Source organism: Panthera uncia (assembly GCF_023721935.1).
Source record: "Panthera uncia isolate 11264 chromosome E2 unlocalized genomic scaffold, Puncia_PCG_1.0 HiC_scaffold_20, whole genome shotgun sequence".
Lineage (NCBI taxonomy): Eukaryota > Metazoa > Chordata > Mammalia > Carnivora > Felidae > Panthera > Panthera uncia.
Genome location: NW_026057589.1, coordinates 21,668,694 through 21,691,040, shown reverse-complemented (window position 1 = coordinate 21,691,040; position 22,347 = coordinate 21,668,694). Strand labels below are relative to the sequence as shown.

General features: G+C 52.9%; 1 protein-coding gene across 1 annotated transcript in view; it reads left to right on the top strand.

The window, feature by feature from the left end:
- The first annotated feature begins 9,356 nt into the window (after positions 1 to 9,356).
- COTL1 (coactosin like F-actin binding protein 1) overlaps positions 9,357 to 22,347 on the top strand; it is a 37,215-nt gene continuing 24,224 nt past the window's right edge. The window contains exons 1-2 of the mRNA XM_049622718.1: positions 9,357 to 9,620; positions 9,883 to 9,965. Coding sequence (XP_049478675.1) covers positions 9,544 to 9,620; positions 9,883 to 9,965 — 160 coding nt within the window. The 5' untranslated portion in view covers positions 9,357 to 9,543. The remainder of the gene's footprint in view (positions 9,621 to 9,882; positions 9,966 to 22,347) is intronic.

Here is a 22,347-nt window from a genome sequence, read left to right as displayed (position 1 = left end):
TAGCAGACAGGTCCTGTTTCTTCTGTGAAACACGGTAGCATGCTCAACCCTGCACCTGTGGACTCCTTCCCCTACCAATTGGTCTCAATGCTTATCTGGGGTTGGGTGCGTTTGTGCCCAAACTTGTTCCTGGCAGTTGTGTTTGTCATTGTCATTAACTGATTTAATTAAGCATTGCATACACCGTGGGAATCTGAGGGTGACAAGAACGAGTGAACGTTGTCTCTAGGAACTCTAGGAAGGGGTGGATTCCAGGCTAAGGGAACTGATATTGACTTTGCTGATTGACCAGAGTCCTGATTTCTAGAATAAGAAAGCCTCCTTGTCTTTCCGAACTTCTCTGTCTTCCCTTTTTCCTGCTCTTCCGGTTTTCTCTGCTAGTTTGTCTTCCCTTTTTCTCTGCCTATTAAATGTCCAAACAGGGAACTGGTTTTTAAATGGATTTCATTTTAATTCTATTGAATATTTGATTTCTGATGTATTGCATTCCTTGAACCACATGGAATATTCCCCGTTAATTAACTCGAACAGTCTGTCTTTACTCTCGGCGTGTCACTGTTATGGTTGCTTCAAGCCAAAGGGATGCTCACTTTCGCTGTGCCCTGTAGACAGTCGTGGCTTCTGATTTGCATATTGTCCACATGAACTTCTTCCTCCCCGTGGGGCCTCCCCATTGTAATGGTTTCCCTTCTCCGGCGTGAAATAAATGGTTCCGAAAACATCTCCTGTGAACCTGAAAGTATTCAACGTTCAAATTACTGTTGGAAAAACTTTTGCGTCAGATTTGCAGGCTTGTCTGATTTCAGCAAAACCGGAAAACCCAGGTTTTCATATACTGTGTTTGCCTAAAGTCAGGCAGCTCTACAGACACATTCCTGCCTCTGAGGAATTTATACCCTGCTCAGGGGAGAGAAGACAGAAAATGTGAAAATTTAGCTGATGATATAAGAGTCGCTGTGTCGCTTAAACTTTTCTTTTCTTGTCTTTGTTTTTTTTTTTTAGAAGATATATATATATATATATATATATATATATATATATATATATATACTTTTTTTTTTTTTAGAGGTAGAGCGTGAGTAGGGGAGAGGGGCAGAGGGAGGGAGAGAGAGAGAATCTTTTTTTTATTAAAACATTTTTTTAATGTTTATTTTTGAGAGAGAGAGATAGAGACAGAGCGCGAGCAGGGGAGGGGCAGAGAGAGAGGGAGACAGAGAATCCGAAGCAGCTCCAGGCTCCCAGCTGTCAGCACAGAGCCCGATGCGGGGCTCGAACCCGGGAGCTGTGAGATCATGACCTGAGCCGAAGTCGGACGCCTGACTGAGCCACCCAGGCGTCCTGAAAGAGAGAGAGAGAGAGAGAGAGAGAGAGAGAGAGAATCTTAAGCAGGCTCCATGCTCAGTGTGGAGGCCGACGTGGGGCTCAATCCCAGGACCCTGGGATCATGATCTGGGGTGAAATCAAGAGTCAGATGCTAGACCGACTGAGCCACCCAGGTGCCCCTGAAACTTCTCTGACATGGCAAAAGTAAAAACTAGTTCAGAATAGCAACAATCACTAGACCAAGAGTTAACTTTCGTGTTTCTTTTCCCGCGACGGGGAACTCGCTACCTCACAGAGGAGCCCATTCTGTCTGCATCAGAAAGAGCTTCTTTATCCCGACTCCAGTCTGTCTTCTGGTAACTGTTTTTCATCTGCTTTCCCTCCGGAAAAGCACGAAGCATGAACCCTTCGTTCATGCACGAAGACGGCCAGTTGCCAAATGGAGAGGCAGTTCTCCCGTCCTCCGTGAGGACTGCCCTCCTGAAGGATATACTGCATCTGAGGCCTCTCTCCCTGCTCTGTCCTGAGCACTGCCCTGTGTCAGCCGGGCTCCTCCTCTAAGCGTGGTCCCCCCATCAGCACGCAATTCTCAAACTGTGGTCTGACCGCTCACCGTAAAGCACGACCCCCTCTTCCCGTGTTCGGGGCAGGAGTGCTCCTCCAGAGCCAGTTAGGTCTGAGCCTCCCCCTTGCTCTGCTCTGCATCACTGTGGGGGTGGGAGAAGGGCCTCCCCCACCCCGGCTGTATTTCCCAGGCTCCCTGGTCAGTGGCTTCCTGCTGGGACTGGCCAATGGGGGACACTGGTAGAGACTGGACGGCAGGAGGGGGGAAAAGGCTGGGGTATTTCTACTCCTTTTTGGAGCAAATCTCTAGCAGCCGTACCTCCTCCACGCGTCAGCTTTCCCTGGGTGACCCCAGCCCCAGGGCTCTCTGTCCCTCCAGCCCAGGGCTGGTTGCCAGTCTCCATGCTGTGCTTACTCTCTGGGGGCACTTCGCCAACTTGCGTGGCTTCTCAGATCTCCCAGCCCTGGTGCAGTCAATACCCTGCATTCAATTCTTCCTGCTTATATACTTGATACATATATGGAGAGAGAGAGAGGGAGTGTGTGTGTGTGTGTGTGTGTGTATATATATATATATATTTATATATATTATATATATATATACACTTGACCCTTGACCAATGAGGGGTTAGGGCAGCTGAACCCCTGCACAGTTGAAGACCTGCATATAACTTGTGACTCCCCCAAATCTTCACTAGTAATAGCTGACTGTTGACTGGAAGCCTTACCAATAATGTAAACAACCAATTCACACATATTTTGTATATGTAGTAGGCACTGTGTGCTTACAATACATGATGCTGGAGGAAACAAGATATTAAGAAAATCGCAAGGAAGAGAAAATACGTTTATAGTGCTGTACCGTAAAACACCCACGTGGACTTGCACAGTTCAAAGCCACGCTGTTCAAAGGTCAGCTGTGTGTGTATATAGTTTATGCTTCCCTGTGGACTCTAGTGCAGCGTGTGACTTCTACTAAGTAGTTTAAGGTTGCAAACAGATGTGGGGGCTGGCACGTAAAATACCAGCCGCTGTTATATCTTTCACACGCATTTTCCACATGTGATGCTCGAAGAATTCCTCGGTGGGAGATACCCATTTTGTGGAAGAGGAAACTAAGGCTGAGGAAAGGTATGGCAGAGCCCAGATTTGGGTGAGTGGCTGCCCAAACCCTTAACTATTAGACCGCTTTCCTACTCACCAGCAGCTAAGACCCCAGGTCACGTTGCCTTTCCAGTGTCTTCCGGCTGGATGTCGGGAACCCGAGCAGCGTTGTCTCTGAGCGACTCAGTTCCTGAAAAAGACCATTCAAGAGCTCTGTTTTACACTCCCTCAGTCACTGGCCCAGCATCTTCATTTTCCAAACGTTCCTGGGAACCTCTTTTCAGAGATTTGACAATGGGTGAGCTCAGCACCGATTCTATAAATGTCATTTGCTATAAATATCTGTTCCGTGTAAGGCACCTGCTTCAGAATGACAACCACCTTGCTGAGAACAGCAAGTTTCAGGGTTATGTTTTATTCCCATCTCTAATTACAGCTGAGGTGGGATTTCTTTCTTCTTTCTTTCTTTCTTTCTTTCTTTCTTTCTTTCTTTCAACTGGTAGCTCCAAGGAAAATGTGGAAACCAGGACGCCGACCTTACAAAGTCTGTAAGCTTTTGCAGTGAAAGAAATAAAACCCATGCCCAAGTGAATGGTCTATGAAAGGCCAGCACAGATTTTTCTGGTTGTCTCAGGGCATGTATAGCTGAGCTACCTCGGATCGATGTCAAGGTCTCCAAACTCTGCTTCTTGGTGGGGAGGCTCAGACCCCTGAGGGCAGACTGCCTGGGTTCAATTCGTATCTCCGCAATGTTCTAGCTGTGCAACCTTGGGGGATGAATTCAGCTCCCTCATCTATGTCGGGGTGTTAGTGACAGGGTCGCCCCAGCGGACGTGAGAATTAGCTGAGAAGGTAGTTGCAAAGCACTTAACACGGCGCCTGGCACACACTCATTAGGAAGACGTTACTATGGCTAATATTGCATAATATAATCACCATATAATGTATGCGCCACATAATTACTATTACTGATACTCCCTACTGTCATCACGCATTTATATATATTGTATAACTCGTCCACCTGGCATGGCGGTTGGGCCCGAAAGAGGCAATGCTGTGAAACATGCACTGTGGGGCTCACACACACTAGTTTCTGTCCGTTGTCCGTTCCTGGGTCAATAACAGATTAAAACCTTTGTGTACTGTCTTACATCCCGCCCCCCTGGCTGAACCCCTCTCTCTCCCCTGCTTAATATCACAGGGATGGGTCCCAGCTTGTCCAATGCTGGTCACTCCCCTCTTCCTGAAATGCCCCCTCTCCCGCTGGAAAATCCTTCTCAGTCTGCTTCACTGGCTCCTTTTCCCTTAGGAAAAGGATCCTAAGGGGCTGGGGATCCTTGGGGCTTCTGGGCTCTGCCCTAGACCTACTTCTACCTCGAGCATCCCGGGCCATCTCACACATCCCTGGCCTGATCGCCCCCACCCTACACACCCATAGCTTCCAGATCTGCATGTCTGGCCCACTCTCTGTCCCGTTGCAGCCCTGTGGTTCTGCTGGCTGTCCCCACTTTGATGTCCCACGGGCAGCTCAAATGCCACTTGTCCCAAACTGGACTCATTCCCTCCGCCTACCCAGATATTCAGGCCCAAGTTCGAGAATGTTCCTTCATTCTTTTTTTTTTTTTTTTTTTGGGGGGGGAGGGGCACTCCGCAAGGTGGGGGGGGGGGAGAGGCAGAGAGAGAGAGAGACTATTTTTATCAATTTTTTAAAAAGTTTATTTTGAGAGAGATTGACAGCATGAATGGGAGAGGAGCAGAGAGAGAGAGAGAGAGAGAGAGAGAGAGAGAGAATCCCAAGCAGGCTCCACGCTGTCAGCACAGACCCCGATGTGGGTCTTGAACTGACGAACCTCGAGATCACGACCTGAGTTGAAACCAAGAGTCAGACGCTCAACCAACGGAGCCTCCCTGGCACCCCTTCCTTGACTCTTTTAAAAAACTTCATTAAACCTTTTGTTAAGTGTACAATTCAGTGATTTTTCATATATTCACAAGTTGTGCACCCAAGAAGCAGAAACCTAAATGTCCACCAACTAATTAATGGACGCCCGAAATGTGGTCTCTGCATACAATGAGATATTTATTCAGCCACAGAAAGGAAAGAGGTACAGATTCGTCCTACAACCTGGAGGAACCTCGAAAACGTTACACGACATGGGAGGAGCTTGCCACAAAAGATCACATGGCGGGAATCCATCCGTACGAAGCATCAGGAAGAGGCAAATCCATGAGAGGCAGAAGGTAGGCTCATGACTGCCAGGGGCTGGGCCAGGAGTGAGGGGCCAGGAGAGTGACTGCCGATGAGTGCCGAGTTTCTTTTGGGGGAGACGGAAATTCTGGAACGTTGGCCATTGTGAACAACACTGCTGTGGACACTCACGTGCTAGTTTTTACGTAGATGTATGTTTTCATTTCTCTTGGGTGTATTCCTGGGGCTGGAATTGCTGGGTCATGTGCCAACCCCATGTTCAACATTTTGATGAACTGCCAAGCTCTTTTCCAAAGTAGACACAGCGCTTCACATGCCCACCAGCGGGGTGTGAGGGGGCCCTATCCCGCCACCGTGAGATCATGACCTGAGCCGAAATCAAGAGTGGGACGCTTAACTGACTGAGCCACCCAAGTGCCCCTCTTTTCCTCTATTTAAATGGGGCTACTTGTCTTTGTTTGTTTGAGTCGTAAGTGTTCTTTATCTATCCTGGATACAAGAGCCCTATCAGATATATGATTTGCACGTACTTTCTATAGAGAGTGACCAGCGGACGTTCTAGAAGGGGCTCTTTCTATTGGGACGCTGGGGAAGGCCTCTCCGAGGGGCACGCTTGACATCTGCATGAGGGGTCCGCTGCCGTAAGTTGACACACCTGAAGCCCCCTTAGCTCTGGGCTTTCCTGTCATCGAGCCATTACTTGCCCTCCACTGTGGAAGTCTATTCAAGTAGAACCTTCTGTGGTCAGCAGCCAACAGCGTTCACCCCAAAATAACTGCTTGCTCCCCTGCTAGACTGTAAGCCCCACGAGGCCACGAGAGTATTTGTCCAGCTCAGATTTGCACCCAGGCAACTCTTTTTTTTTTTTTTTTTAATTTTTTCATTTATTTATTGTCGAGAGACAGAGAGAGCACAATTGCGGAGGGGCAGAGAGAGGAGGAGACAGAACCTAAGGCAGGCTCCAGGCTCCGAGCTGTCGGCCCAGAGCCCGACGCGGGGCACGAACGCCCAAACCGCGAGATCATGACCTGAGCCCAAGTCGGACGCTTGACCGACTGAGCGCCCCTGCACCCAGGCAACTCTTAAAGGGAACATCTTTGCCAAAGTTTAAGGATCAAGAGCTTTCACAGAGAGGTCCGGGTATTCTGTTCTGCTTTCCCTAGACGACTGGAAGACTTGGCACCCGCCATGCCAAGGTTCCTGCAGTGGGAATGCCAGTGAGGGCAAAGCGGAGAACCAGTGGTTCCCTTTGGATGTCAGCTCTGAAGCCGAAAGTGACGGCCAGGGGAGGGCGCAACAGAGAGGATCACCTTTCGCAGAAACACTTTTCTTGCAGATTGCAGGACGATCTTAGCTCATTTATATTCCGTGCCTGCCCCCTGCAGGCGAGTGAGTTTGCGATCCCTTTGGAACCATAATGGGCCCAGGGCCAGGAATGAATGAATGCATGCCCGCATTTATACCACTCCCTCAATTCTTGACGCAGTACATTAAACAAGGTGTCAAATATTGTCATTTGATTTCTAAAGAAACATGAATTAGCTTGCTGGGTATAGGGTGCGGATTTCAGTTTAAACAAATTTAGTTCCGGCGTGCCGTTTTCCTTTGCCGCCTTTGCTGGGCCGAGTTGACCTCGCGGTGCTCAGAATCGCGGTTCCCTTGAAAACCAGCCCTTTACGCTTTCCGTCCAATAGGGGGCGACAGCAACAACGAATAGAAGGAGAACAATAGTTAAAGGCGAAATACAGTCAAGGTGCTTCCTACAGGGATGCTGAGCCCGTGGAGTCATATTCTGGATGGGAGCCACTTTTGCGGGGGGGGGGGGGATTACTTAATATATAATGCATTCAGATGGTTCAATCCCCATCCGCTGGTATCTGGCCTCCCACTCATTTCCATCACAGGTATGACTTCTCTGACCCTTGTGCGCTCTCCCAAAGGCTTTTAAGCGTGTCTGAACAAATAGAAATATCTATTTACACCCCCAACCTTACCCCAAAAGGGAGCAACACCGTTCTGGACCTTGCTTTGTGTGCTCATGACGTATCGGGTAGAATGTTCCATATCAGTCCATACAGAAGGTCTCTCCCCACCCCAGACTCCCCTCCCTCACCTCTTTCACGGCTGCATTGGTTCTCCTTGGCAGACCTGTGTCATACTCTATTCACCCAGTCCCCTACCGATGGGCATTTTAGGTCGCTCCTAACCTTTTGCGGCTGGAAATAAAGTTCAGTGAATAACCTTGAATAGATTTACACACACGTGAGCCTGGCTATAGCAGCGGCTGTAGCCCCACCTGCACAGGAGAATCACCTAGGGGGACTTTAAGCATCCCGGCCCCCTGGCTGGACCTGAGATCAATCGCATCAGCATCTCCGAGTGTGGGGTCAGGGCACCACGCTAACTCCAGGGTCCAGCCAGCCCTGGGCACCACTGACCTCTTGGGGAACTTGACTGGTCAAGAGCACGTAGGCTTGTAAATCTGCTAGACATTGCCAAGTGGCCTCTGTTGGGCGTGATGCCCACGTGCACCCCCACCAGTGTGACAGGGGCTGGGTCTCCCTAGCCTCACCACAGAGCAGGCTTGTCCAACTTTGATCTTTGCTGACCTGCTAGTTTATTTTGAAGGGATCTCTGTCCTGCCTTAATTTGGGCTGAAAGGGAGCATATGTTTGAGAGCCATTTAATCTATCTGGTCGTGGCCTGGGCCGGTTTCTGCTTTCGTTTTTTTGCTCAGATTGGCGTCTGTATACATCAGCAAGATGAATTCTTTGTGATGTGAGTTGCAAATACTGTTCCCTGCTTTGTCTTTTGTTTTCACACTTTGCACGAGGCACTATGTGTTGTTTATGTTGTTTCTCCTCGGAAGAGCACTCTTTATCCATATAAATGTGTCCTTGTTTTGTTCTAGGTTTGGATTTTGAGTCAAGCCTGAAAGACCTCTCTCATTTCAGACTTCTTCCCGGGTTTGCTTCGGAAACTTCTGCGGTCTCCTTTATTTACACTTAAAGCCGTGATGCTTTCGGATTGCCCCCGATCAGTGGTGCGAGGTCTGCATCCAGTTTTTTTGTTTCTTTCCAACGGTCAATTGTATCAGTACCTTTATCAAGGAGTAAGATAGGAACTGCTTTGGGCTGCCTCGGACTGGAATTTGTTTTTGACTTTTTATTTATAGCAACACCTGCTCCTGTTTTTCTTTTTTACCTGCCTTGACACGGTTACTAGTCTTTGTGGTCTGGCAGGATAAGGAATGAATGAGTGAGTCAGCCAGGGAGGGAGGAAGATCGAATGAGTCAGCTTTTGCACTCAGAGGAACCCAAAGGGGGAGATAACCAGAATACAAATAACCAGAGTACAAAGTAAACAGTGATCCCACCAGCGTTCTGGAAGCAATCCACTTTCTATCCCCTCCTATTTGAAATGCTTCCTTCTTTCCAGTCCCTCCGCACCTAGAACCCAGGGTCAAACACGGGGTGGGGTCAGTTCCTTTGGTCTGCTCCATTAAGTCACCCGCTTGGAGGTCCCCTTTGGAGGCTAGGAGGTCTGCAGTTCTGCAGCCTGGGCGGGGGGGTGGGGGGGGTGGGGGGGGTGGGGAGGAGGAATAAGGAAGAGGGAGAGGCACGGAGTGGGAGGGAGGAGGAGGGCAGAAGACAAGGGAGGAGGGGGAAGGGAGGAGGAGGAGAGAATAGGGAGAAAGGAGAAGGGGTAAGTGGTGGAGATAACGGGGAGAGTTAAAAAGGAAGAGAGAAGGGGGAAGAAAGGAAGGGAGGGGAGGTAAGAGAAGAGGCGGAGGAGGGGTTGGGAAGTGGGAGGAGCAAGGAGGGGGAGGGGAGGAGGGGAGCAGGGAGGGAATAAGGAGGGCTTCCACAAGGAAGGGGAGGAGGGAGGAGGGAGAGGGAGTAGGGAAGGGTGAGGGAAAGGAGAAAGAGGGGTTGGGGAGGAGGAAGTGGGGGGGAGGAGGAGGGGGAGTGGGAGAACGAGAAGGGGGTTGGGAAGGAGGAGCAGAAAGCCCCTCCTCCAGCCCCTGCCACGGAGTTGCGCAACCCGCCCGGACTGGGATTGGTCGTAGGCGAATCAAGAGGCCCCGCCCCCACGGCCCAGCGGCCAATGGCCGGAGGGGGGCGTGGCGGCGCGGCCTGGATCCCAGCGCGCGCCCTGTGCGCCCTCGGAGCCGCCGCCGCGCTCGCAGCTCGCAGCTCGCCCCTCGCAGCCCGCGCCGCTGTCGCCGCTGCCACCACCGCCGCCCGCCCTCCGCGCGTCCCCGCCGCGCTCCTTTCCCTGCGGCCGGCCCGGGGAGCGCTCGGTCGCTCCGGGCAGAGTGTCCCTGCTGCGGCCCTGCGGCGATGGCCACCAAGATCGACAAAGAGGCTTGCCGGGCGGCGTACAACCTGGTGCGCGACGACTGCTCGGCCGTCATCTGGTGAGGAACTTTCCATTGCTCTCCAAGCCCCGCTCCCCGGGCTCGCGAGGGGCCTGGTGCACTGAGCCGGCTTCCAAACGGGACGGATTAAGGGTCATGCCGTGCTGTCTCCCGCAGCCTTAACCCAGGACAGCGTGGAAAGCCAGCGCTGGCTTCTCCCTATTCAGAGCATCCTTTAGATTGTCCTGCTGGAAGCTTGGCACCTGGCTGCTACCATCGCTGATGTGTGTATGTGTGTGTTTTTTCTTCTCCCAATCCAAAGGGTGACTTTTAAATATGACGGCTCCACCATCGTCCCCGGCGAGCAGGGATCACAGTATCAGGACTTCATCCAACAGTGCACAGGTAGGGAAACGCGCCTTCGAGGGGGTTGGGGCGGGGGTGGGGGTGGGGGGAGATTGCTGATCTTTGGGGGAAATTGTCAACGCGGGAAAGAGGAGCTTCTGCGGAGGCCAAGCTGCGAGGAGCCTGGCCACCCCCACCGCGCCTCTGGCGCTGGGGGAACCAGATTTGAGGATTTTAAAGCCTCGTGAAACGTGCTCCCTCTGGACATCCAGAGCAACCAGGGGGGACTGCCTGGCTCCCTTGCTGCCACAGTACCCTCTCCAGAAGAGATGGCTCCTTTGGCTCCTCTGCCCCCTGCGGGTCACTGGTTTTCCAAGGGTCAACTCAGTGTGGCGCCCTCCCCACCTTCACCAGTCAGTGAGCCAAAATAAAAACAATCCAGGAACTTGCAGGAGAAAGAAACTCAGCTATATCCTCCCTTCTCCCGAGATCATTGTCAGTGTTTTGGTCATATGTGTGTTTTTTCCTTGTAGAAAATAGAGTCAGATAGGACAGAGTACACGCCATATGACGAGTACAATTTCATTGATGTGAAATTGTAGAAAAGGCAAATCCGATGTGTGGTGTGAAAAGTCAGAAGAGTGATCTCCTTTTGGGGCAGATAGCCTTTGACTTGGGAGGGGCACACGGAAGGCCGCGGGCTTTTGAAAATGTCTCCTCTTTCCATCTGGGAGGTGATTACACAGGTGTGTACCTAGGTAAGAAATCATTGAGCAAAATACTTATGTGTAAACTTTGTGCACTTCCCTGGGGGTGTGTGAAACCATTGAAAGGAAAGAATGCATGCTGTGTATAACCACAGACCCCTCGGTAGAGGCAAAAAGCCCAGCCCCTTTGGGAATGGGACCCATTCCAGGTCTCTGGTCTCTAGCTTTGAAACAGATGTGCAAACAAAGGCAGTGTGGCCTGGAGGTTAGAGCAGGAACTCTGGGCCAGCTCCGCAGACTGGGTGTGAATCACCGACTGGCCACTTCCTGGCTGTGTGACTGGGGGCAAGTTACTTAACCTCTCGGGGCCCTGGTTTCCTTACCTGTAGTCTCAGAGGACTGCTGTGAGGGTAACTGAGTCAACGTGTGTAAAATGCTCGGGGCAGTGCCTGTGCAAAACTACACGGCCAACTGTGAAATGAAGAAAACGTAGGAAATTGTGCCACGGGATCACGTGGCCGCGCCTTTCCTTCACTGTTTCCTTATCCAAATGGTATTTTGCCTTTGGTTTAATTGAAAGAATGTTTCTGAAGAGTCTGCTGTGGGCTGGGCGGTCCTAAGGCGTACAGATTGCTTAAAAATTAAACCTAAAATATCAGAGGTGTGAAATGCTGTAACAGCTCCCGTTGAATAAGGCACCGAGGGTGTCTCGTGGAGAGCCGCCGGGGCGGGATTTGAACCCAGGCCCCTGACTCAGGATCCCTGCCTCTGTACCACCACTACCCTTCCTCCGCTGTGGTGGATGCTTTTGCAAGTAGCCTAAGTACAGACTCTTGGCTTTCCCCCCAATCTGGTGGACAACCAGGAGATTTAGCAGTATTTTTTGCCTGGTCGGATCTGAGGCTTTGTCCGACCGGCCAGCTTCCCTCCTCGCTGAATTCAGGAACAGAAAACTAGCAGTTTCTTTCCTCCCTTTGACCATCCATCACTTCCCACCCAACCCCCCCCCCCCCCCCCCCCCACCCCTCCCCCGCCCCCGCTGCCGCCGCCGCCATCAGACTGGGTCTTGCCTCTGAAGCTATTGTCCGCTCCAGCAAGTAGGAGAAGGTGACCCAGGGACGAAAGTGCATCCTGTCAATAGAAGAGACTCTGAACAGATGCTCGAGGCCATTGGAAGGGCTTGGTGCGGTCAGAGAATACTTCCTTCCTCCCCTGGGGCCTTGCAGGCGGTTTACTCTGACCCTTCCCCCAGTGGCAGGGATGGGAGTGGGGAGTGCCTGGCGGGGGAACTAAAAATGCTTTCCCTGCTGCTCGTTGATCTTATGAATGGGCTGTGGGATCCGAAGCTCCGTCTGCTTTGGCTAGAAATCTGCCTGCCTTCCCCAGCCATCTGTTGGACAAATGTATAGACGAGTTACGGTTGCTGTGTCTGCACTGGTTCCCCTCGGAAAACCACGGCCGTGTCCTCGTGACCCAGTGACAAAGGACTCAGAACGCACCGGCCGGTAGCTTTGTACTCGCAAGTCGCTGCACTTGGCGTGCCTTGTCCCCATGACTGAGATAGTTCCGCTTCCACAGGTGAGTAGCCCAAGGCCCAGCGCAGTTAAGCAACTTGCCCGCCATCACATACGTAGTTAGGACGTGGCAGAGCTGGGACTTGAACCCAGGCAGGCTGGCTCCAAGTCCCATGTTCGTGGCCTCGTCTCTCTAAGGAAGTGGGTTTAGATTTTTTTTTTTAAGTTTTATTTATTTAAGTAATCTCCACACCCCACGTGGGGCTTGAACTCCCGACCCTGAGATCAAGGGTGGCTCACTCTTCCGACCCAGCCTGCCAGGTACCCCGGAAGTGGTTTAGATTCTCATTTTCAAGCCAGGAGGCTTCTTTAGTGCTACAGTAGGTTCCAGTTTGTTTGCAGGATACACCACTTATGTGATGCGGGGAGGGCTCTCTGTGGCCCTAATTCCCAGGCAGGTGTCCTGCAAGCCTGAGGGGCCCAGGCCGTGGGGACAGGCTCTCGCTCTGGCCCAGCCTTCCCCTTTCCAAACATCGAACAAGGTGCAAAGGGGACTTAGAAGCCAGAAGCCATTGCTCCATCTCTCCCTCCAAAGGTGCTGGGGTGGGGTGGGGGAGGGGCGGTGGGGCGGGGCGTTTCCTCCCGGGCTTTCTCTCCTCCCTGACAGCCCATTTCTGGCATTCTCTCCGAACCAGCCCTTCTTTCCCAGCCCCGTGCCCTCTGGCTGCTGCCGTCCTGCCTGCCCAGCTTCTGCCTCTCATCTCTCCTCGCCCCCAGGCCTGGCCTCTCCTTGGCTGAGGCTGTTTTCTGGAAGGTTGCTCATCTTCCTGTTTCTGCTGGCAGGGTTTGGAGCCCTCTGTGTTCTGTACTGGCTCTTTTGGTGCTGGATGCACCTGCCCCCCCCCCCCCCCAACTGCTTTACTGCCTCCACTCTTGGCTTTTTGCCCCACACCTCAGTCCACGAGAGATGGTCCGAGAGCTCGCATAGTGGGGTGTGTTTTTTATTTCCACAGCCCGGAGTTAGAAAATCTCTAGAGTCACATCCCAACTGTGTCTCTTGCTTGCTGTGTGGCCTGGGGCAAGGACATCCCCTTCTCTGTGCCTCAGTGTTCTAGTCTGTGAAATGGGCGTCCTGGCGGTGCTCACCTCTGACAGTGACTGGGAGGGTTGGCCGAAAGAACACATTTAAAAGGAGAGCGCAGGCCCCCGATGGCACGTCGACTGTTGGTACTTTTTATGGGGTTTACTCTCGTACCTCTTACGAGGACGTTGTGTTTTCTGTTCTGAAGGTCCCGGCACGTGCCTCAGCGCCGTGCCCAGTGGGCCCAGAGCTCCAGATTAGCCCCAGTAGCCACTCGACCCCAGGGCGGCGTGGCACGCCTCGGACCTTTCGCCTGGGTCTGTGCGCAGTAACGCTCAGTCCATAAGCACGGACTGCGGAAGAGACGGTTGGCACAGCGGTTCAAGGTTTAGGCTGCATCGGGCCGGCCTGGCTTCCGGGTCGGGCCAGTCATGTGACCTGGGGCAGTTGCGTGACCTGCCTTCGCATCCTTTGCTACAGTGTGGTCATTAGGAGGGTTAAGGAAGCAACTCACCGTGCTGAGGAGGTCCTAAGCGCTCCTTAAATGTTAATGACTGTGATTGTCATGGTCTTCATCTCCTTGGTGGAACTTAATTGGTGTGGCAGGAGCCTGTGTGGTCTGAGAGCACCAGAGAGGTGGGAGGGTCAAGAAGCGATGGGGAGGAAAGGGGTAGCCAGCTGTGCTGCAGGGCGGGGGGTGCCCCCGACAGAGCCTGGGGGAGCCGAGGGGAGCCACTTGCCAGGCTGAGTGGATATGTGATCCCTCTGATTGCGGTAGAGAGGGCCTGCGGATCATGGGTACGCGACGATCAGTGGCTCAAGCTGTCTATGAAATCACGTTTTGTTTTTGTACTTGATAAGTATTGTGTGTCCCTGGTGGAATATTGAGAAAGCCAGACTAAGCAAAAAGAAGAGAATAGAAACTGGATATAGTTCAGATACACTTTTATTACTCAGAAATGAGTTCGTTAATTCGTGTGTCCTTCCTTCCTTCCTTCCTTCCTTCCTTCCTTCCTTCCTTCCTCCTTCCTCCTTCCTTCCCTTCATGCCTCCCTCCCTTCCTCCCTCCACATATTTCTGCCTTCCACGTATGTGAGTGGCTCTTCTGCAGGGTCCTGTTCTGGGCACTGAGGATAAATATAGAAACAGAGAAGGTCCCTGTCCTCAGAGAGCTCATGTTCTATTGTCATTGCCCAGCCTTTAAAATGGCTACGTAATGTTCTCTCATATAAGTGTAGCATTGTTTAACCAATTCTTTGTTGATGGACCCCAAAGTACTCTGTCGCAAGCCCGTTTTATTTTGGAAAGGATCCAAGCACCTGGGAATGAATCCACTTTTCTGTGGGTCCATATTTTAGAGCCGATCGGGTACGAGCATCGATGGTCAAGCCAGGGTATCTTGCCTGGACTTGTAGCCTTGAGGTGCCGTGTGACCTTGGGCAAGACTCCCGCATTTTGTTTCCCCCTCTGTAAGATGGGGATAATGACTGCACCGCTTTGTTGTGAGAATACATCGACATGATATATACAAAGCGGCCCTTGGTATGGCCTCAGGGCTCAAAACTATGGTTGTTGCTAATGCAGAACCTTCTTGGAAGGTGTCGCACATCAATGGATAGGTTGAAATAAACTTGGAGGTCAGTGTCCGCGTGAAGCTTGATTGGGGTAGATGCCCTGTGATGTTGGCTAGATGAGGGTCTGGGTGCGGATAATATTCCCACGATGCTTTGTTGAGCCTGGAGTCTTCAGCTCAAAACCTCACTCACAGGGAGAAGCGGGGTTTGATATTTTTGTCCATCCTTGGACGTCCCATCCTTGGGGTGGGGGGCTTTTCTCATTTCAGAGTAATCCCCGCTCTGCCAGTGTAGTTCCAGGGAAGCTGACTTAACTCCATACTGCCCCACTGGGAAGACGCTGGCCACTCAGAGTAAGCAGTGTCCTCTGTTGACTGATTGGTTCGGGGTTGGGCCCTCGTGACTCAAGTCGAGCCAATCGGCTGCATCCCTGATACTTTGGACAGAGTTGCTGGGCGAGCCCTTTTTGCTCTGGGATTAAGACCTGTTAGCATAGTGAAGGCCTGGAGCTTTCGGGACCCTTGCACCCTGTGGGGACTCGGGAGCAGAGCCAGAGATGGGGAGCGGGACCTAGAGGGCGTGGCTTAAAGTCTCAGGTGCAGCCACGCCTGGAGCTCTCTCCTGAGGCTGTTTGCTTCCAGGGGCCAGTTCAATTTCTTTTCCTCAAGCCAACTTGAGTAGGCTCTTTATCATTTCCATCGAAAAGAGCCCGAGGCCATAGCCCCCAGGGTAGATGGCTGGGCGGGGCTGAGGGAGGAGAATCCAGGCTGGCCCAGGAATTCAAAAGCTCTCCTATGAGGATTGGTTGAGGTATCCGGGCATTTTTAGCTCGGAGAGGCATCTCAGGGGACTTGAGTGTTGTCCTTGGTGTTTGAGGGGCTGCCCTGTGCCATGTGCCCACTTTACTTCTTCACACCCCAACCCCACGTGGTAGAAGGACCAGACAGTAGGAATTTCAGGGGTAGATTGTAGGTTCACCTGAGGAAGGACTGTCCTTGGGTTAGAATGGGCTGTCACTGAAGGTAGTGAGACCGCCATCGTGGGAGGCATGTCGGGAGTGGTTGCCTGACCACTTAGCACAGATGTTTAAGAAAGGGTTTGAAAGGGGCCATCCGTGACCATGCACTCTCCTCTTCTGGTCTGTTCTACTCCCAGGAAGAGAAACAGAATGCATTAGTATAGGCCCGGGATGGGGTCAGCCCTACCAGGGGCTGACAGCGGCAGTCGGGTGGTTTCTAAGGAAAATGGGTGCGTTTATAGTTAGAGAAAATACTATTTATTCTGACACTTGCCCAAGAACAGTAAGGCAGGCTTTATTCAGGGGGACTGTGTGACAGGTGTAGGGACCATTACCGTGTGGGTTTGCAACGGGGGAGGGGGATCAGGCTCAGTTCTGAATACGACAAGAAAAAGTCCGAATTTATAGTCAAGAAGCAAGGTGGGGGCCAGTGGGTGGGGAGTGGCCAAGAGGAAGTGTCAGGGCTGAGGGCGATTCTGGCCGAACTGCTAAACTTAGCAGGATTCTTGCTGAACGCGAGTAACGCACAGATGAACACAGAAGTCTGAAAGTTGAGACCTAGGTGAAGAAGCGTTCAGAAGGCCAGATTAGAATTTGGTCAAGGACGGAACTTTTGCTGCTACCAAAAGAAAGCGGATGGGGTGCGAATAAGACAAATGCCCTCGTCTGGGGCCTCTGTGTGTGCAGCTGCACAACGCACGTACAATCGGCGGTCAGTTTATCGTGCTGTTCTGCACTTGGCTGTTTCCCGACCCCCTTGTGGCCCATACACGTACAGACTCCAGAAATTTCAGCCAAAAGGTCAGGAGAGAAACGTCTAGTGAGTCTAAGGGAATAGGAGGTCGAAAGGAAGCTTTAAATCTGCAACAGTGCTGTGAACGTGGCAAAGCGCTAAGCAGTCTGTCTGCCCATTGAACGAACGAGGACAGAGCACGCCCTTTGTTCCAGAGACAGTGTTGGGTTTGTGATTTTTAGGTGACACTCTGAAGGCTAGTGACCCACTACCTGCACGGCTTTCTGCGATATACAGTGTCTCGTTGCTTTCTTTTCCCGCACGTGTGTCGCCGAGGGGTTTTGAGTTGCACTGCCTTGCTTCCTTGTGTCCTAAGATGCATGGGCACACTTGAGATGGCTTGTCTGGATTGCCTCTGGGGTGATAGTGGTGCCTGCTTTTGACTTTGTGGTCTTTCCCCTTCCATGGGGAAGGCTGCTACCTGTCCATCTGCCTGGTAAGTAGCGTGTCCTTGTTCAGAAAGAGTCTTCGATGAATTGAATTGAATTGAATTGAATTGAATTGAATTGAATTGAGTTTTTGCTCCTTGAAGATCGCTGGGAGTTGGTGCAGACTTTTAAAGTTTTGCTTGTGGAGCGACTAGGTGTTCCCTCCGCCCCCTCATCTTCCATCATTTCTCCACCTGTTACGTTCTGGGGACTGTCCCCTCACCCCTAGAGCACGGCACCCCATGCGTAGGTCTTTGGTAATCTGGTCACCAAAATTAGTGGCCGTTTCTTTGTCCTGATTCCACTCTGTGTTCTCCCAGCTTTTGTTGGTGAGCACGACTCACTGAAAAAACACGTTTCCTTCCCTCTGCTTCCCCCTGCAAACACACATACTTCTCCTTTTATGTCTCTTACCTCCTGTTCTCATTTCCTGCTCCCGCTTCTCTTTTCCCTTCTTGCCCCACAAGAGTGGGCGTTTCCCACCCTTGATCTTGGCTTTTCCTTCTGCAGGGAATGGGGTGAGCGCCTGCTGGGTGCCACGCCCTTTGCCTGGTGACCGCGTAGCCCAGGGCCAGGTGGCGTCAACTCCTCTCCCCTTTGGAACATCTGGTGGCTTTTGCCCATAAGGTCCAAATGCTTAGTGATAACACAGAATGCCCCTTACGAGCCCTCCCGTTGCTCGTCCCCAACACAGAGGGTTCTGACCCCTCGGTTGCTCAAAGGCCAGGCTCCGTGCGGACGCTTTGCACACATTGGCACAGATACTGTTTCGTATCCGTGAAGGATGTGTGCGTGATGAGTAAGTAGGAGTTTTCCCGTTTCACTGATGAGGAGTCTGACCATTTCCTTGAAGAGTCGAAAGTTGCTTGCTTGAGATGGGAGAGTAGGTGGCCTTGGACCCCAGATCTGTGTCCAAGGAGCTTTGTCCTCCCGGAGGACTTCTATACACCTGTCAAGGCCCAGTGGAAATGTCCCCTCCGTGCAGATGGCCTCCTTGCCTCCGTGATGCTCACCACATTGTGCGGGGTGAGGGGTGCCTGTTTCTTCAGCGCTGCAGCAAGGGCCTGGAGAGAGCCACTCGGGCCGGGGTGGTGGCCTCCTTGGTGGCGAACCCCTGCCCCCCGCGGTTAGCCGGTCCCGATCTCTTTTCCTTACGTGGGCCCAAGTCGCAGGCTGCAGCACCCAGCAGCGCCTCACGTCGTACCCACGTCGTACCCACGTACCCACGTACCCACGTACCCACGTCTGTCGTCTGACTTTCCCTGCTGGAGGCTGAGCTCCCCCCGGGGCGGAATCCTGGTTGCTGTCCCGACAGCACCTGGAACACCACCTGGCATTCTCATCTGCTGCTTGTTGAGTAGAGGAATGACAGTCCCCTGAGATGTTTGAGAGCTGAGCTACCCCCCACCCCCCTGCGAAGGCACGCTGTGCCCCTGCTGAGGTTGCAACCCAGTGGCCCGTATGGACATCTGCAGGTGCCAGGGCTCCCTGGCCGCTGTCTCTGCCCCCACTGGCTTCTGGCTCCGGTTTCCTGCCCCAGGGCCCTTGCATGGCTGCGTTCCTCGCCCACCTGATTTTGTGTGCTTGGCTTTTCAGATTCAGCTCAGTCAGTGGCCTCAGCAGGGGCAGGTCCCCCGAGGCCTGTGTCTGACCTGCTGGTGGGGCTATGCCCTCAGCATTTTGTCTTTTGTCTCACCAGCACATTTTGAAATCAGCCTGCCTTACGTCCTGAGTTGGTCCTGGACTGCGTTTATCCTCCTCTACCTCATTTTTCCTGTGCCTTCTGGAACAAATTCCCACAAACCGAGTGGCTTGAAGTAACGCGATTTTATCATCTGACAGTTCTGGAGGTCAGAAGTCCAAAATCTGTGGCACCGGGCTAAACTCCAGGTGTAGGCAGGGGTGTGGTCTTTCTGGAGGCCCCAGGGGAGAGTCCATTTCCTGGACTTTTCCAGCTCCCGGAGGCGCCTGCGTCCCTCGACTCAGGGCCCCTCCTCCACCTTCGAGGCCAGCGAGAGCGGGTCGCATCCTTGTCAAGCTGCTGTGTCTCTGGTTCTGATTCTTTTGCTCCTGATGACGTTGGGCCCACCTGCATCATCCAGGATGCTCTCTCCTATCCAGATCCTTAACAATCACCTCTGCAAAGGCCCTTCTGGGTCAGGTGCTATAGTCGTGGGTTCTGGAGATTCCGACGCGGACATCGTGGCCAGCCGTCTTGCCAGCCGCTGTGATCTAATGATTTCATCTCATCTACACCGTGGCCCAGTGTGGTAGGTCCCGCTGTAAGTCCCACTCCGTAGGTGGCAAAACTGAGGCTCAGAGATGGGAAGGCCCTGGCCCAAGGTTGCACAGAGGCCCCGCTCTGTTCCTTCCCTGGCGCCTGGGTTCCTGGCCACCCCCCCCGACACCCCGCTGCTTCCCTACGCTTGCAACTGAAATTCTTTTCAAACAAGCTCTTTTGGGGGCGCCTGGGCGGCTCCGTCGGTGAAGCGTCCGACTTCGGCTCAGGTCGTGATCTCGCGGTCCGTGAGTTCGAGCCCCGCGTCGGGCTCTGCGCTGACAGCTCGGAGCCTGGAGCCTGCTTCCGATTCGGTGTCGCCCTCTCCCTCTGTTCCTCCCCTCCTCACGCGTGCGCGCGTTCTCTCTTGAAAAAAAACATTAAAAAAAAAAAAATCTCTCTTAAAAAAAAAACAAAAAAGCTTTTTCCTTCCCCCACCCCCCAGTTTTACTGAGAGATATTTGACAGACGTCATTAGCAGCGTAAGGCACAATGGTTTGCTTTCTACGTGCTGCGGAATGATCACCACAGGAGGTTCCGTGGATATCTGTCATCTGATGGGGGGGTGCAATAAAGCGAAAGAGAAAGCATTTCTCTTTGTGATCAGAGCTCTTAGGACCCACGCTCATAATAGCTTTCCGCAAGCTCTTTTCTGGAATGCTCAGGGGCAGACCTAAGGCCTGTGTCCCTGGCTGGTGGCACACGTTAGTGGGACTCACAGCTCAGAGGTGATTTTTCTGGAAGAACTGGAAAACCTGCGATGGTCTTTGAAGGACACCTCTGTGATTCAAATGCCTCTGTCCTTCCCAGGGGACAATTCTGACTTTGCTACTTTTGCCTGAAAGGACGTTCTAGGAGGTCATCTGATCTGACCCGGAGGTAGTTTTCGTCCCTTTTGGGGGGCTCTAATTCTACCCCGACTGTAGACTGGAGCGTGTTGTTCCTGGTTTCAGATAAAAGCCGGTTGCCGCCTCGGGCAGGCCAGGGTTCCCTCTGGGTCACGCTGGGCTCCTGGGGAAAACTGAGAAGAGCCGGGTCCTGGGCTGCGAGCCCCCCTCCGCCCCCCACCCCCCAACAGAGGAGGGCCCGTGTTCACTCCCGCAAGCCCCGCAGCCCTGAAGACGATGCCCCTCGCCCCGTTCTCGATTTAGCAAAACCCACTGCCACGTGTCCGATTCTGAGAAAATAGCTTACTCTCTCCCTCAGCGTGACTTCTCTTTACTCCCATCCAACAAATACAAATCGAGGACCTGCTGCATGCCAGCCCCTCTGGCCGCAAGGGACATAAGTCACAGAGCTCGCGTTGTTTTGGGGGCACAGGGACCGATCACAGACAAGCTGGCAAATTGGGTCACTCCCGAATGCCCCAAAGAGGATGAAAAGAAGCCACGGCCTGGAGGTGGCCCGCAGAGGGGCCACCGTCAGCCAGGGTTTGGTCACGGGAGGCCTAAAGAGGAGGGGACGCTGAGGCAAGCCTGAACGCGAAGGAGGTGGACACTCGGGTGCCTGGGAGTGGAGTGGGCCCGGCACAAAGGAAGGCCCTCAACAATAAACAAAAAAGAAAACGGGCGAGGGGTTTGAACAGGCATCTCTCCCAGGAGCCTGGCAATCCCACTCCTTAGTATCTACCCGAGAGAAACGCAGTCACGGGTCTACGCGAAAACTTGCGCGCGAATGTTCACAAGCATCGTTCACGAGAGCCGGGGAGCGGAGACCGCCCGGCTGACCGTCATCGGATGCAGGATAGACAAAACGCGTCTCTCCACGTGGTGGGACGTTACCCAGCCGTAGCAAGGGAGGAAATCGCGATTTGTCGACGCCGTGACGCTGGCGAGCCTTGAGAACATGATGCCAAGCGAAAGAAGCCAGACGCGAAAGGCCACCCGTTGTGCGATCCCATGTATTTGAAGGTTCCAGAACGAGGCACTAGAGAGCTGGGGAGTAGTTGCCGGGGTGGGGGGCAGGGGATGAAGGAAGATAAACCACCGGCGGGTAGGAGGTCTCCTTTTGGGGCTAACAGAATGTTTTGGAATTAGACCTAACGGCCAATGAATTGTGCGTTTAAAAGGGGTGAATTTTGGGGCGCCTGGGTGGCTCGGTCGTATAAGTGTCCGACTTGGGCTCAGGTCATGATCTCACGGTCCGTGAAATCAAGCCCCACGTCGGGCTCTGTGCTGACAGCTCAGAGCCTGGAGCCTGCTTCAGAATCTGTGTCTCCCTCTCTCTGACCCTCCCCCATTCATGCTCTTTCTCTATCTCAAAAATAAATAAAAGTTGAAAAAAAAAAGGTGAATTTTATGATACGTGAATGATGTCTCAGTTTTTGCAATGTGTAGAGGCAAGGGGGTCCGGGGGGCCCCGTGGGCCATGGCGACGACTCTGGGTTTTACTTGAGCGTTTTCTTCCTATGCCTTTGTTCTACAGCCTTCTGGAAGTTTGCCTCGGTCCTTCTTGTGGAGAATCCCCTGCTCAGCATGTTTCGCTCTTGTCACTGTTCCGTCTGTTGCAGACCTGCCCGTCCCCACAGCGACCCTCCACCCCCGTGGGCCCCTCGGATGCCCCCAGCGCTGCCCCCCCCCCCCCCCCCCCCGCCCCGCCACCCCTGCACGTGCCGTGTGCACTTGATGTCCTGGATTTCCATTCTCCTCGCCATTTCCATCGGCTCCGTGATAGTTGACCTCTTGTCACCACCGTCTTAGCGTTTTTTCACCGCTGGCTCTGTGCCAAGTCTCGCTTCTGAGGCTTTCGCTCTCCATTCTGGGGAGGATTGATATCCAGGGACATAGGTCCCGTGGCTGTGTTCTCGTCTTCCCGAGCCCACGCCCAGGACGGAGCTGGTGCCCAGGGCGTGTGTATCTCATTGCCGTCAGCCCTGGTATCAGAAATGAGCATTTAAAGAAAAGTAGGGGGTCCGTCTCGGGTATTCATAGGGGTTAATAAATTAGCGAGTCGGTAAAAGTGAAATGAGTCAGCTGTGAACGTGTGGGCGAACTTGAGGGCTGGAAGGTTACCAGCCGTGGGGATCGGTGGGGGTGCAAACGTTTTGTGA